Source organism: Monodon monoceros, unplaced genomic scaffold (assembly GCF_005190385.1).
Source record: "Monodon monoceros isolate NGI ecotype Baffin Bay Population unplaced genomic scaffold, NGI_Narwhal_1 Super_Scaffold_19, whole genome shotgun sequence".
NCBI classification, from domain to species: Eukaryota; Metazoa; Chordata; class Mammalia; order Artiodactyla; family Monodontidae; genus Monodon; species Monodon monoceros.
In genome coordinates, this window is record NW_021703775.1 from 6355814 (window position 1) to 6371339 (window position 15526).

General features: G+C 45.7%; 1 protein-coding gene across 13 annotated transcripts in view; it reads left to right on the plus strand.

Annotated features, from left to right (window-relative positions):
- The window catches only part of AFF3 (AF4/FMR2 family member 3), a 607218-nt gene that overhangs the window by 119321 nt on the left and 472371 nt on the right, over window positions 1-15526 (plus strand). The window contains exon 3 of one of the 13 annotated variants that reach the window (XM_029232780.1): window positions 15213-15287. The exons of the other annotated variants lie outside the window; for them this stretch is intronic. Coding sequence (XP_029088613.1) covers window positions 15213-15287 — 75 coding nt within the window. The remainder of the gene's footprint in view (window positions 1-15212; window positions 15288-15526) is intronic. 13 annotated transcript variants of the gene reach the window in all.

A 15526-nucleotide genomic window follows, 5' to 3' on the forward strand; every position in this document is an offset into this window, starting at 1 on the left:
CATATTTTGTTGGCACAGGGGTGGGCAGATGGACAGATGAAATTGAAATGAGAATCCAGGAACAGAACTACACATATATAAAGACATAATTTTTGGCAAAGGTTGGGACTGCAGAGCATTGGGAAGATAATGGTCCTTTCAACTAATAGTGCTGGGTCATTTGGATCACCATATGAAAAAAAATGAAACTTGATCCATACATTTCATCAACATCAATTTCAGGTTTGTTTGTTTGTTTTCTGAACTGAACTTGGTTTCACATGTAGGATGAGAATAGGGCTCAAGTTCAGTGCATTGAGTTGATTAGATCATGGACAGAGCGTAGATCATTGATTAAGTTTAGTAGAACGTCTCCAGAGCATCAGAAATCCCTCTCGGGCATCTTTCTAGTCATTATCCTTTCCTTTCTCCCCAGGGATAACCACTATTTTGAACCCCAGCACTGTAGTTTACTTGTTTTTGTACATCATACAAATGAATTATATAGTGGAATTATATAGTAGGTCTTCTCCGTATTGCTGCTTTCACTCAGTACTGTTTGTGAGATTTATTTATGTCGTTGCGTATAGCTGTAGTTCTTAAGAAGTGTAGAGTTAGGCGTCACCTCCCTAAAGGTAGGGTAGCTATATGTAAATCATTTGTAGTCATTCTGCATGGGAGGTTTATTTATTCATTCAGTTATTTGTTTATATAAATACGGGCTCACAGATATCTCTTTTATACTTTGGGCTGTAATCCAGTACTATATTTTTTTGCTGAAATTGCTCCAGCTTTGGCTGTTGGAAACCCTTTCAGTTGACTTCTGTATCCTTTTGATATATGCCCATCCTTGTGCTGTTGTAGTTATTGTTTTGAGCACTTCTCTTGCTTTCTGGTACTACACGTTGCTTCACACCTGTCTTGTATCTGTCCTGCCTCAGTCCGAGAATCAGCTGTTTCTCCCGGAAGCCCTGGTTTCCTTTACTGAAGAATGGTGTTAGAAACCAAGATCTTGGCTTATTTCCCTTAGTATAATGTTCTCAAGGTCCATCCTTGTTGTATGTGTTAGTTTGCTAGGTTTGCATGACAAAATATCACAGACTGAGGGGCTTAAACAACAGAAATTTAATTTCTCACAGTCCTGGAGGCTGGAAGTCAAGGTTAAAGTGTTTGCAGGTTTGGTTTCTTCTGAGGCCTCTCTCCTTGGCTTGCAGAGGACAAGCTCTTGCTAGCTTTTCCTGTGGTCTTTTCATGCACAGGCCTTCCTGATTTCTCCTTTGTGTGTCCAAATTTCCTCTTCCTATAATAAGTATACCAGTCAGATTGGATTAGGACCCATTCTAATGACCTCATTTTAACTTAATCACCTCTTCAAAGGCCTGATCTCCAAACACAGTTACATTCTGAGCTACTGGGGGTAAGGCTTCAATATATGAATTTTGGGGGGACGCAGTTCAGCCCATAATGTTGTAGCACGTGTCAGAATTTCCTTCCTGTTAAGGCTGAGTAATATTCCACTGTATGTATAGACTACAGTTTGTTTATCCAGTAACTCATTGTTTGGGTTGTTTCCACCTCTTGGGTGTTGTGAATAGTGCTGCTGTGAACACGGATGTACAGGTAGCTCTTTGAGACCGTCTTTCAAATCTTACAGGTGTATACCCAGAAGTAGAAGTGTTTGGTCATATTGTAATTCTAGTTTTAATTGTGTGAGGAAGCGCCATGTTCTTTTCCATGGCAGTTGTACCATTTTATATTCCCACCGACAGTGTGTACAGGGTTCCAGTTTTTCCATATCCTTGCCAACACTTGTTATTTTGGATTTTTTTTGAGAATACCCATCCTAATATGTATGAAGAATAACAAATATTTAATATACAGCATCAAACATACTAAGTAAAAGCAAAGGAAAAAGGAAATTTTATTTTTTCTGTTTCTCAGAAATAACCAGTGTTAACGTCTTGGTATTCTCTTAGATTTTTTTATATATGTATGCGTGTATATGTGCACACGCACACACATACATATGCTTATGTATAAATTTAACAAAACTTTAATCACATTGCTTATATAATTTTTATCCTGTTTTTCATTTAATATTACATTATGGGCATTTCCTATGTCATTAAATATTATTGAAACACATGAGTTTAATGGCTGCAACATACAAAATAGTTTCATTATTTTCTGATTATTGCTCACAAGGTTGCTTCTTGTTCCCCCTGTTATATACAATTCTCTGATGAAAATTTCATCTACATGTATCTCTGCATTTCTGACAATTTTGTTTGGCCAGATTCCTAGAAGGGGGTTAGCAAGGTAAACAGTTCTCTTTAAAGTTTCTGAATATATACTACAAAATGCACAATTGTTTCCAGCCACGTGGGAGACACCCAATACTTACCGGGATTGAATATTATCTTTCCAACTTGTTTTTAAAAATCTTTTCCAATTGAGTACATAAAAAAATGATTTCAATTTGATTTAGTTTGCATTTCCTTAATTATTCGCGAAGATGTGCAGTTTTCACATATTTCTTTTTTCTTTTGTGAATTTAATATGCCTGGTAAATAATTGACACGGCTAGGAAGTGGCACATTGGATTTGCAGAATTACCAATATTTTTATAGATGCTGTTAGAGTTGCGATTAGTCACAGCCTTTAATGTTTAAGAAAATGTGATATGTCTAATATTAATATTAAGAGATGGTGTTGCATTTATTGATGATAATTTTGTTGCTCTGTAAGACTTGTAAAAACTAGTCAGAGACAAACTGCTTGAAACATAAATATTGGAAACAAAGGAAACACATAATCTGAGGAAACATTCATTTTTATCAAAAATTGTAAGTTGAAAAGAAATTAATATCATAAATAGTATTTCTCAAACAGCAAACAAAGTTTGATTAGATGAAAGATAAGGAGACAGTTTCACACAAAAACTGGGAAGAGTACTGGGGAAGTCATAAGGTAGGAGAGAGTTGGAGGGCAGTGGACAGTTAATAAATCTGTAGCCAGGAGAGTAGGGTTCAGAGTTCCTGGAGGACCTTGGCAGTTCACCAAACCCTTTCTGATGTCAATTGTTATCCCACTGTAAGTCGAAAGTCCCAGATGCCCCTGCACTCGGGTTCCTAGTCTTGAGGTTCTGTATGTCTTGGAAGAAGCAGACAAGTTGAGTTCCTAAAGGGAAATTCCCAGAGCTGCTATCAGATGACCTGGTGTCTTCTGAATTATCCTCGGGAATCATGCAGGTAATTTGTCTGAGGCCCAGATGATACTGGGGCAGGTGCAGGGAGAAAGTAGATGCTCTCCGGGTGAATACAGTGATTTTTTTTTTTTTCTTGGCATGCCTAAGTACAGGGGAAATACTGAGAGATTCAGAAAGTTCCTGCTTGATGTAGAGTTCGGTTGGATTAAAGTCTCTAGCTGAGGTGTGGAGAGTTGGTTTAGCTCATCCTTGCGGAGGGAGGGGGTGGGTAGGAGAGAAGGAGAGTGGAGAAAATAGGCCTGGCCTGGTAGGGAGAGCCAGGATCCTGGTATAGTGTAGCACATGACTTACTAATCATCGCCTTAATTTTACATTTTGCACGTTTATAGATACTTCAGAAGGGGAAGAACAAATTAAAACTGTTAATATTTCTAAAGTATAATGCTTTTTATTCAAAAAGTAATATGTGGCTATAAAATAACCAAGGAAGACAGAAAAGTATAAATTCTTTCCCATCCTCACCACTCCATCATTCATCTCAGAGATAACTATTTAAACGTTTTTATGTATCCATAAACACACACACGTTATTTTATGTCAGAGAGATTATATCATCCTTCCCTCTACAAACTTATTCTTTTCACTTTATATGTCTTGGATGTTTTCCATGTCTGTACATTTAGATCCACACCTTCCAGTAGCTACATACTCTTCCATTGTACGAAGTACTGTAGTTGGTTAAGCTGTCTCCTAGGAATGATATTCCACTGGTTTTAAATTTGTATTTGTTTTGTAATTTAATTAATAATTTGTTTTGCGGTGGTACCCTAAATATGAAGAGTATATTCCTAAGTAGGAGATGCCTGGGTCAAAGTCAGCATTTAGTGGCGGCCTGCTCAGGCCACCTATCTGAGATGGATGAGGGGTGGTATTTCTTTCTGCATTATGGGTGTTTTAATCACCTTCCATCCAGCTCTTCGTGGTACTTCACGTTGGCAGAACGTGTTCACATTTCCAAACACCCCGTTCCCTTCTTACTGATCAGCGTGCGGATTGGTTTTGTTTACCGTGCCTGAGCTGAAGGCCCGCAGCTTGGAGTAGCTCCCAACTACTGCCCCTGGGTCTTCTCCCTCCTGGCCCAATGGTGATGCCTTTGAATGTAGAGGAGAGTCCTTGGAAGTTATGGGCCCAGTGGGAGGAGATAGTCTTGTCTAATGGGAGGCTTTGCTATGTCATTTCTATAATTCCAAGCCAACTCTGAGTGCTTTTCTTCTTATTTAAGAAAGCTTCAAGTTCAGTAATTTTCTAGGATGTTTCCCACTGAGATGTTACAGTATCTTCTATAAATGCATGTAGATTTTTCATTGCAAAAGGACATCATGACACTTCACGTCTCTTTGTGCAAATCTTAAAGAAAAAATTATTTGGTGAAGCCTAGCTTCATCAACGCCTTGTACCTGAAAGGCATTTGTGTGTCCAAGCACGTGCTTTACTGTCCCGGGAGGACCAGGCAAATCCACTCCCAGTGTTGCTTCTCCTCCCTGGCTTCAGTGAAGGTGGGGTTAGTGCAAAAGAAATTTGGTGATTCATTCATCCATCTGTTCATCTACTCATTCAACGAACGGCCATTGAGTGTCTCCTGTGAGCCAGGCTTTGTTCTCAGCTAATTCTGAGGGGTGCGGACATTAATAAATTTATCCTAATATCACAGAGCTACTTACATTACCTGTGACATTGGGCTTACTCTGTTGTGTACGGGCATATGTGGGAAACATAAAAAGAGACAGAAAGAGCAAGAGCTGAGGGAGGAGAGGAGAGGAGAGGAGAAGGTGACGTTTTAAGAGAACATGAAGCAAACGTGTTGTCAGAACAGACTTAGTGAGTGTCCTCTTTGAAACGTTTCTTAAAGAACTGTGATAGTTATCATCATGTGTAGGCAGCCCCATAGTATATAATATTCTGAAAGTTCTAGGGAATCAGATAAAATAGTTTTATGATAGATTGCATGTCTAGTTGAAATGGGGGAACGTGTAAGTGATACAGCAGCCATGGGAGGACCCCTTGGTTTTCTGACACTGTTATATGGATATTTAGAATCAGTCATCTTTAGTGTCACTAGCACAGAACGAATTATAGAAATGTAGAGTTCAAATAATTCATAATTCTCAACATCTTCCTCTAAGTCAAGCGTAATTGACTACAGAATTTTCACCCCGGGAAGATGGAGGAACGTCCTCAGGCGTCTGTGTCAAGGTGTGGGCCACAGACTAGCCAGCACTTTGTATATAGTGAGTGTTAACGGAACATTTTTTGAATAAAAATATATTATTTTAAAAACTTAAATTGTCTTTAATATGCAGAACTTATGCAGAACTTAGAATTTTGATTCTAACAGTTATTTCAGAATAACGTTTAAATTTTCTAAGTCCTATTTTTTCATTGAAGAAAGGTCTTTATCTGTAAAATGAGCATAAGGAGCTGTTTATGACACACAGATTTTATTTCATTATATATATTCATTTACTAAAATGTGTTTTGCATAAATAAGGGGCACATAACAGGTTTGTAGAGAGGGATAAACATGAGAACAAATACAACTTTCTTTATAAACTCTCCAGCACCAGACAGTTGGCCAATATTGGCATTATTGTGATTCTCATTATTATATTCTATAACCATAAAGAATATTTTAGGATCCAAGATCTGAGTGGATTTTCATTCTGTTTGTTCAAACTGTGGAATATGTATAGGCCACATTTTGATAAGGAAGGAGAAAAAAAATTAAACAACCATTGAGCATCTATTTTTAAAGCATTGTTCTCATTGCCGACTCTGTGCTAGGCAGTATTCTAGGTGCTGGAAATACAGAAAGTACACATAGGCCCTCTGCTTGTGGAACTAACCATTTAATGGAGGATTCAGATAATCAGTACAAGAAAAGTGATGTGGAAACCGTAGGTTTCTATGTAGGAGTTATGAAGGGCCCCCTGGTCTCTTGGGGGTGTCAGGGAATGTTTCTGAGAGGGGAACACTGCTAAGCTGAGACCTCCAGGGTTGGGAGGAGGGGGCCAGGTGGAGAGCAGAGGTGTTGAAGGCACAGAGAATAGCACACACCTGGGCTCAGAGATTGGGGAGATTGAGGGCTGACAGTGGGGAGAGAACAGGGGCCGGGGTCCTTCCAGGCTGTGGCTGCCAGAGTTGGATTCTGTCCAGCGGCAGGGTGGGACCAGAGCGGTGACATGATCAAATCTCTGTTTCAGAAAACCCCACTCCGGCTTGACTCTGGAGAAGCCATTGGACTGGGGCAGGAAGAACAGCTGGGAGACCCTTTCGGAGGCACTGCCAGGGTCTGGAGAGAGCCCAGGGTGGCCTGGACTGAGGAGCGGGCGGTGGAGGAGAGAGCTGGACCAATCTGAGTGACGTTGACAGTGCTGGGGACTGATTGGAGATGAGGGACAGTGGCATGGGAACGATGGAGCCAAGCTGGTTCCCGCTTTTCTGGCCCGAGCGATGTAGTGGCTCGTGGTGCTGATGCGGGCAAACAGAACGGAGGCTGAGGCTGGGGTGGCAGGTGGAGGTGCGCTCGGGAGACCGGCTCTGTGTGTCTGTGGGAAGCCTGACTTGGGGAGACCACGTGGATGGTTGGATAGTTGGGTCTGGAGCGGAGAAGGGAGACGTGGGTGCCCCTTGGAGCCTTGCACGCGTCATCAACGTGAAAACGGCACCTGCAGGCAAGGAATGCACAGCGTCTCCCAGGAAGAGGCCAGGCCTAGATCCTGGAGTGACAGCACATTTTACAGGAGCGGTGCAGGAAGAGAAACATGCAGGCACACTCGGGAGTAGCCCGAGAGGCAGGAGGAAAACAAGCTCGCAGCCCCACAGCCCAGGGAGAGAGCATGTGGAGGTGGCGGCGTTGGCCGTGTGGGGGGCTGGGCAGTGAGGAGAGTCAGTGGAGGCCCCGCGAGGAGGGGGACCTTGCTGTGTGAACGCAGATCACATGGGTTTCGGAGAACCAGGCCTTGGAGGGAGAGCAGCTCTGCAGAAATCTGTGTCTCATAAAGAGCAACAGCCCGAGGAGGGCAGGGGGTCAGGGGAGGCTCCTCCTTTTCTTTCCTTCCTTTTTTCTTTTTTAAAGCTGAGGGCCTTGAAGGGGTTTATTTGCTGTGGAGAAAAAGCCAGTTGAGACCCAGATGGTGACCAAATAGGGGGAAGTGCATCTGTGGGGAGGTGGAGCGTGGATGGAAGGTGGGGAGTAAACGGAAGGGGGCTTCAGAGCCCAGGGGGGCGGGTCCTCGTGGCAAGGAGGAAGGATTCGCCCTGAGAGAGGAGAAGGGGAGGCCTGAGGTCCAGGTGAGGCGGGTGGAGGACAGGACGTTGAGGGGGGCCTCTGCCCGGGGGCTTCTGTTTCTCTGTGACCCAGGAAGGGAGCCCTGGGCCTCGCACTCCAGTCCTGCCTCCCTGGGGACCATGGAGGCTCCATCCTCGGGGTGGGGGGTGTCTTCATTCCCTTTCAGTCCTGAGGATCACTACTGTCTTATTTCCCTCTTTGCTGCATCCTTTACCCACTGAGACTTCTGGCTGAGCTGGATAAACTGCTTTGTACCAAAGGAAGCCATTCTCATCTTCAAAGCAGGGCCTCCTTCCCTCCCAGATGAATGGTTGAGTCCGTTTCGGTAGTTTCTATCTGTGCTGTCCACGTGGAAGATCCTCGTGGTGGGCCCGTCTGCTCAGACGTGGGAAGGTGTTTGAGGCCGTGCCTGTCCCTTTAACGCCCTCTCCGTAGGGGAAGCTCTCTTTGCTTTCATCCTAGCCTGGGGCTAGTTTTGTACCTCAGGAGCCCAAGCTCTTACCTGCCTTCGGAGATTCCCCTTCAGCAGGTCAGTGCGTATCTCGGTCGTGGTTCTGGGAGGACACAAAGTCGAGGAGTCGGGCTCAGGAGAAGCTGGAGCCATGTGTTCATGGCTGGTGTTCGGGGTCGCAGGGCTTTCCTCTTCTAGGATCCCGACCCATCAACGTCAGGAAGTTATATGAGGGGACTCGGTCACCCTTCTGCCCCCCCCCCCAATGTGGGCACCACGCCCATGACCCTGAGGGGCCGCGCAGGGGTGCTTTGGGAGAGCATCCTGGTTACAACATAGGCACGCTGGAAGATAGGACCCATCCTGTGTACGGCTTTAAAATCCTAGGAGCTGAAGGTTAGCAACTGACGCTGTAAAGTGAAAATGAAATTTAACTGAGCATTTAGTGGAGGAAAAGTAATTTATTGGCTCTACCATGAAAAGCCCTGGGAGTAGGCGTTCTTCTCACCCTGGACGCCAGTGATGGATGCCGGCTCTGTGCTGCAGGCTGCAAGTGGGCTCTTTAGAAGAGCATAGTAGGGACTTTGCAGGTGGGCCTCATTTGGTTATGTTACTTCTTTTGTGAGGCTCTGCTGTGTCTTTATATTCTACCAAGGAGAAGATGGTAAATCAGGGTAATTGCTTCATCCCAAGGCACTTTTATATTGTAAAGCAAAGAGGTCCTGTTAAGAAACTCAAATTAACTTCGGCTGTTCATACTATATGCAGAGCCTCTTTGAAAGCTGCTTGTCATACAGCCTGGCGGTTTATCACGGAACAATTCCATTAGAACCTGACACTTGTTCTCAAGGCACCAAGACTTAGGATCCCTCAGGAAAAGCATTTAACCCTTGGCAATGCAAAGCTGTCATTTATCTGTCATCTAAAAACTCACTGGAGCATGTTTACGAGAGAGATTTGGAGCAGTCATCATTTCCACTGAATTAGAAATAGATGTGGGCTTCAGTAAATAGTCAAGAAACGGTAAAGGGTCCAGGCCCACACTGCAGAAGTGGCCTGGCGCTGCTAGTTCCGTTATAAAATGCACTTACCATGGTATTCCGTAATTCTCAAGGAGCTCACTAAACAGAATTGAGCGACTGGAGTATTAGTTAATTGCTGCTGCTGAGTCATTTGAATTGCTTATCCCAGTTCTATTTTATAGGCTTTAGAAGAATTGTTAAGGTTCATGTATATCCACCAAGGAGGCTTAGCAGGCCTTAGACGAATGAACTGAAATTGTCACGATCTGAAAATTAACAGCCTTCTGCCTGGCATTTACAAACAAAGGATGGAGGTGCCATTTGTCAAAGCCCGTCAGGGAGCAGGTTCCCCAGGGAGCCAGGCCAGCAGAGTCGAAGAAGTCAGTCTCTGGTGCCAGACTGCCTGGCTTCAGACCCAGGCGTTGTCTCTCACTGGCTGTGGGCATTTGACAAGTTAGTTAACCTCGGAGCCTCTCGTTCCTTCATGGGTGGACGGGGAAATGTCTCTTGGGGTTTTAAAGACTGTTAAATGAAATAATGCACGTGAAGTCCTTCCTACAGTGGCTGCATATAGTAATAAAGGGAAATTGGTATTAGCAAAATTTAATATGGGCCTGATGGGTCTGAGATGATGGTATAGATCATCCCAAAAGGCTAGTTTTCATTGGAATATTTACTGGCTAAATTTTTCTGTGGGCGTCTGTTACTTTATGACTCCCTTCAATTTCCTAGTTTCACAAAAGCTGTGGTTACAGAAGTGATTATGGCACAAACCAGCCTCAATTCTGTTCCCATTCTTGTAGAACAGATCGGCAGCCCTAAGGCAGAGATCTGTAAATGCTCTGAGTTTCAAGATTGAATTAAGATTGCGACAGCCTTTGTGGTCAGAGATAAACAAGTAAGGTTGGGCTGACCTTTTCAAGATGTCCCTGGTGGAAGTAATCAAGGGGGTGATGCTTCCAAAGCTCGTGGTGAGCCAGAGGCATAAAGCTGTTGGGGGAAAACCGAGTGAACAGGCATGGGAACTGGAATGCAGTGACTCACAGAGAACAGCCTGGTGTAAGTGAGCAGGGTCCTAGTAATGTTCTTTAGGATTTAAGGGTTCGTCGTATGCGCTGTTGGCCAGTCCTCACTCCCCAGCAGGTCTTTAACCACCAGCCTCACCACCACCACCGTCACCACGACCACAGTCACCATCGTCACCACCGTCATCATCACTGCCGTCACCATCAGTCACCAGCAGCACCACCGTCACCATCACCACCATCATCACCAGCACCATAGCTACAACAGCTCAGGGCCTTGATGGACCTCAGTTGGGAGCATCCTTGCTTCCTCCCCAATCTCTGTCTCCAGCCCCATCTTCTCAGCCTGACTTGTCTCTATCACCTGCTCACTCCCTGACCACCTTTCTGCCCTCCAGTCCACTGGCTCTGACTGCAGACCAAGGAAGGAATTTGCAAGTAAACTTCGGCAACCTTGCTTTTCCCTGATTTAAGGAGGGATTACTGATCTTTTAGTATTTGCTCTAAGGATAACAGACGTTAATTGGTTTGACCCATTCAATTTAAAGCAGTTGTTATTGTTTTGGAGCGCTTGGTTACGCTTCCTTAATTATACACAGTTGCTGCTCCGAAAGAGCGGAGCGTGTCTCTGGAACATTCTTCCCCTCTTCCTTTGGTGCCTCTTCTTCCCGTTGGCCCTTGTGACCTCAGCCCCCACCCCGGGGGCGGGTGAGCAGGGCATCCCAGGACTGTCCGCATCCCAGGACTGAAAAGACTGTCTCCTCTGTGGTCCAACTGATCGAGGCCAGTCCTGATGCAAACTGCAAGGAAAGGCCGAGCGAGTCTGGGGGTCTCCTTTCATTCTCTCTCCCCTGTGTCCGTCCTTCACTTAACTCCCAACCGAGCCTGCTTTCAGGAAGGGATCAGGTAAACTTATTTAGGGCGAGGTAGTTTAGCAGTGGAGCAAACCAAAGAAATGAAACTTTGAATGTGGAATTCCAAGTGGCTAAAGAAGGAAGATGGTGTGGTGAGGACAAAGGTCACCTCCTCCAAATACTCTCAAAGGCCGCTTAATAGTAATTTTTGTATCTTGTACTTCTGAGTCCTCCCTCTTCCCTTCCCTCTCCCTTCCCTTTCTCAAGACCCAGCTCAAAGCAGCTCTCTTGCAGGACGCAATCCTGGCTCCTTCTGCATGCCAGACCACAGGATGTTAACATTCTCTGCTTAGAAGGATCCCTTCCTCTCCTCTCCCTGGTCCCCTAGACTGCTAGCTTCTCAGCAGCAGGATAGGCTGGTAGCAGCCCTAATGGTCTTCCCAGTATCTGACACAAGGGCATTCAGGAGGCATTCAGAAATGCTTTTGGACTAAAGTGAATTGTAGTTCTGCTATTGGAGGAGGACAGTATTTTTTCAACATGGAGAACATGATAACTTTATCCAGAAGACAGGTAAAAGGTTTCTTATTCTCTTTTTTTTTCCCATTGGAGTATAGTTGCTTTACAACGTTGTGTTCATTTCTGCTGTACGATGAAGTGAATCAGCTATGTGTATACATATACCCCTCCCTCTTGGACCTCCCTCCCCCCATCCCACCCATCTAGGTCATCACAGAGCACCGAGCTGAGCTCCCTGTGCTATACAGCAGGTTCCCACTAGCTAGCTATTTTACACATGATAGTGTATATACGTCAATCCTAACCTCCCAATTCATCCCACCCTCCCCTTCCCCCGCTGTGTCCACACGTCCATTCTCTACATCTACATCTCTATTCCTGCCCCGTAAATAGGTTCATCTCATTCTCTTCTCCTTGAATTCACTCGTTTCCTAGATCCCAACCCTGGAGATACACCAGTAGGTAGAATTATGGGGTGTTTTTTTGTTTGTTTGTTTTTTTAAGGATGAAACACTTTGATGATTCTAGTCAAGGGGTGCAATGAACCACATATACCCTTGGCTGAAAGCCTTTGTCTTGGGAGGTGCAGTTTGTGTGAAGCGAGTGGTCAGGTTTGAACGGGCTCCATGTGGATCAGTGCAGGAAGGAGGAGGGCAGAGTCTCTCTCTGGCCAGTGGGTCTGCTGGGTCAAATCTGGGGCTCAGTTGCAGAGGCCGCTGTGCCAACTCCAGCGCCTTCCCTCCAGGAGGGCAGCTTGGGCACAGATTGGAGTTGGCTGGTGCCTGGGTCGGATCCGGTGAACGTGATGACACTGTCAGCCCTAGCAGGCTTACTCTAGACTCCGTAATTTCTTTATTCACTCACCCGTCCTCCATTCCTCTCTTCTGTAGTACATGGATATCCTTTTCGTATGGGTGCTGTGGAAAGAGACCGATTTTTGTTTTTCGTTGTTTTGGGAGTATAAAAATAACAGGCCAGCCTTTGATCCAGAATTCTTCTTTTACTTCTTTCTGAAGGAGAGAGGACTTCCCTTGGTTTCACTCACCCTGCTTAGCTTTGCTGTGGCTCACGTTCACAACTGGTGGACACTGGGCTTGTAGACACTAGGGTGTAGGAAGTGTGGCCACTTCCTGGCTCTTAGGTAGGCCCTGTCTCCCGGATAGACCTGAAGAAAATACTTTGGACATTGCTGTTCTTTCCACATGATGTCAGATGATCAAACTCTCATCGTAAGTTCCTCGATCTTTAAAAAAGTTAACCTAGGAGCATCTACCAGCTTTGTCTTTCTTCAAGGGACATTGTAAGGATAACAAAGAGACATATATGTGAAATGTCGTGAGCTCAGTGGAAGGGAGAAGGCTTGAGGCTCAAAGGTATTACTGTTATTTAGTTCCATGCTGTTATCATGTGATTTTGGAAATGATGATAATATCTTATTTGGATATCTTTTCCTCCTTAACCAGCATAATTGGCTTTGGCCACTGCCCTACAAAATACTTCACGCGTCATCAATGTGAAAACGGCACCTGCAGGCAAGGAATGCACAGCGTCACACAGGAAGAGGCCAGGCCTAGAGCCTGGAGTGACAGCACATTTTACAGGAGCGGCGCAGGAAGAGAAACACGCAGGCACACTCGGGAGTAGCCCGAGAGGCAGGAGGAAAACAAGCTCGCAGCCCCACAGCCCGGGGAGAGAGCTCGTGGAGGTGGCGGTGTTGGCTGTGTGTGGGGGCTGGGTAGTGAGGAGTGTCCGTGGAGGCCCCGCGAGGAGGGGGACCTTGCTGTGAACGCACATCACATGGGTTTCGGAGAACCAGGCCTTGGAGGGAGAGCAGCTCTGCAGAAATCTGTGTCTCATAAAGAGCAACAGCCCGAGGAGGGCAGGGGGTCAGGGAAGGCTCCTCCTTTTCTTTCCTTTTCTTTTCTTTTTTTTGTTTAGTTTTTATGACTTTTATTAAATCCTTACAAAACAGAATACAAAATTCCGGCGTTGACAGTTGGTGTAAAGGAAAACTTCTGAGCAGTATCAGTTCACCTGGTGCAGTGGAGTTAAAGTGCTTGGATGTGTTTCCCCCGCTTAAAAAAAATTTGAGGTTTCTTTTGTCGTTTTTACGCATCTTAACATTGAAGCACTGCTGTGCCCCCTTCCCCCAGCGCCAGACTCGTTCACAGTAACGGTTCTGGCCAGTCCTTTCGGGCCGCACTGTCGTTGTGACAGGGGGAGGAAGTGGCTGTCCCGCCTTTGAGAGGAAAAAAAAAAAAAAAGCTGCTCACAGCTCAGCTTTCCCGAGTAAAATGGCCATGGCGCCTGCAGCCAGCGAGAGTCCATTTGTTTCTTCTTTACAAAAAGGCAAAATCCCCAGTTTCAAAATGTGGAATCGCATTTTCTGGGACTGTTATACATCTGCAATAAATAATAAATAGTCTCGTAGCAGTTGGCTGCCTCTAATGCAAAATAAGTAAATACATTTGGTGACATCCATTCGAAGAGTGTGATTCTTGTAATTGTCACAGAAGGAAGAAAGCACCTCACAGACGATAGAGATTTTGCCGTCTGTGAGTAACAAAGGAACATAACTCATAACACGAGGCTCTTACTGAGTTTAATGGATGTATTAGCATGCCAGGAATTGGAATTCTCTACTGCAGCCGTCCCCAGGGAAGCTGACCTGACGTGCAGCACGTCAGGGGAGAAGGTTCCTTTGCTTGTAGAGCAAATGGCCTGGCCCTCATGTTGCTGGGATGGCAGAAGAGGGAAGAGGGCTGAGTTTTAATGGTGACACATCAAGAGAGAGGCGTGCTCCAGGATTGTGATAACCTGCCCAGACCTCACTTGCGGTCAGTGGAACGGCGGACTCACTGTCGAGAAGGTACTGTCTTTACGAGTCAGAAGAGGTATAAGTTCAGACGCTTAGGGAGAGATGAGGGCTGGCAAGTCCAGGCTTTCTCTTCCAGTGACATTTGCTTTATGCAGATGACATTTTAGCTTCCTGGGCCTGACATGACAGGAGGGGGTTGTGGTTCTAGTTCAGGATGAGTGGGTGGGTTCCTGTTAGGAGGCGCTGAGTGCTCAGTGGAAGTGGCAGAGCTGAGAAACCCGAGGAAAGGCAGTCAAGAAGTCTTGCCTCTGGTGCAGGGTTTCCTTTGCCCTCCTCCGGAGAAGGGGGACGGGTTGTCATCTTCGGTCATTCTGGTTTCAGCTGATGGTGTGGAGGGCACGGCGTGGCACAGGCATCGTGGCGGTCCCGTGAAAGGTGGCCAGTGCGCTTCTGTTAGTAGCTCATGTGGAGGTGGTCCTGCGGGCGTTCAGTCCTCCTCGTATCAGAGGCCATAGGCTGGGCGTGCCAGCGGGACCTCATTAGAGAACTTTACTCAGTGGTGGTTTGCATCTGGGAGCGCTTTTGGTTATCTTCCAGCTTAAAGGGGTTGGGAAATGAGGCAGGTTTACTTAAGGAGTGCTTCCCCCTCACCTCCGTCTTCTCCATATTTGGAAGGGATCGTTGACCTTGGCAATGCAGTGAGTCGGATACCTGCCTCATTGATTTGGGCTTGTATCCTCATGCCTCTGTCTTAAACATCCAAGTCACGTTGCAAAATCGGTAGGGTTTCCAAATGTATCTTCATTGCTACACCCTGCATTGTTCCTGACCTTCTCTTCACACGTCCTGTGCCCTTTGGACCCTGATGTCTTGTGCCCTTTCTCCCTGGCCTTTGGGAAAAAGCTGACAAACTCGTGGACACTAAGGTGCTGAGGGCTGAGCAGGTGTAAAGTGTTTTCCCTTCTTGTGGTGTCTACATTTCTTACAGGGGCGAAGACATCTTAAACCAGAGGAGTGACTCTCTAGTTGTGGAATTTCAGTCGTCAGCCAGCAGATGCAGGAGGTATTCTATTGGGTATGGGGGCTTCTCAGAAGCCTGGAAATCATCCTAAATGACCACCTGCTCCATGTTACATCAGGCCACTTCGTGCATCACACCAGTCTTGTGTGTTTGGTTGGCTTGACCTGGCTGAGGACAGCAAGCATGTCTGTGGGAGTCTCTGTGCATGGAGTTGCACACAGTAGGTGCTTCACAAACTGCTGTACCTATGGGAGAGGAGGAGAAGTACGTTGCATGCAATG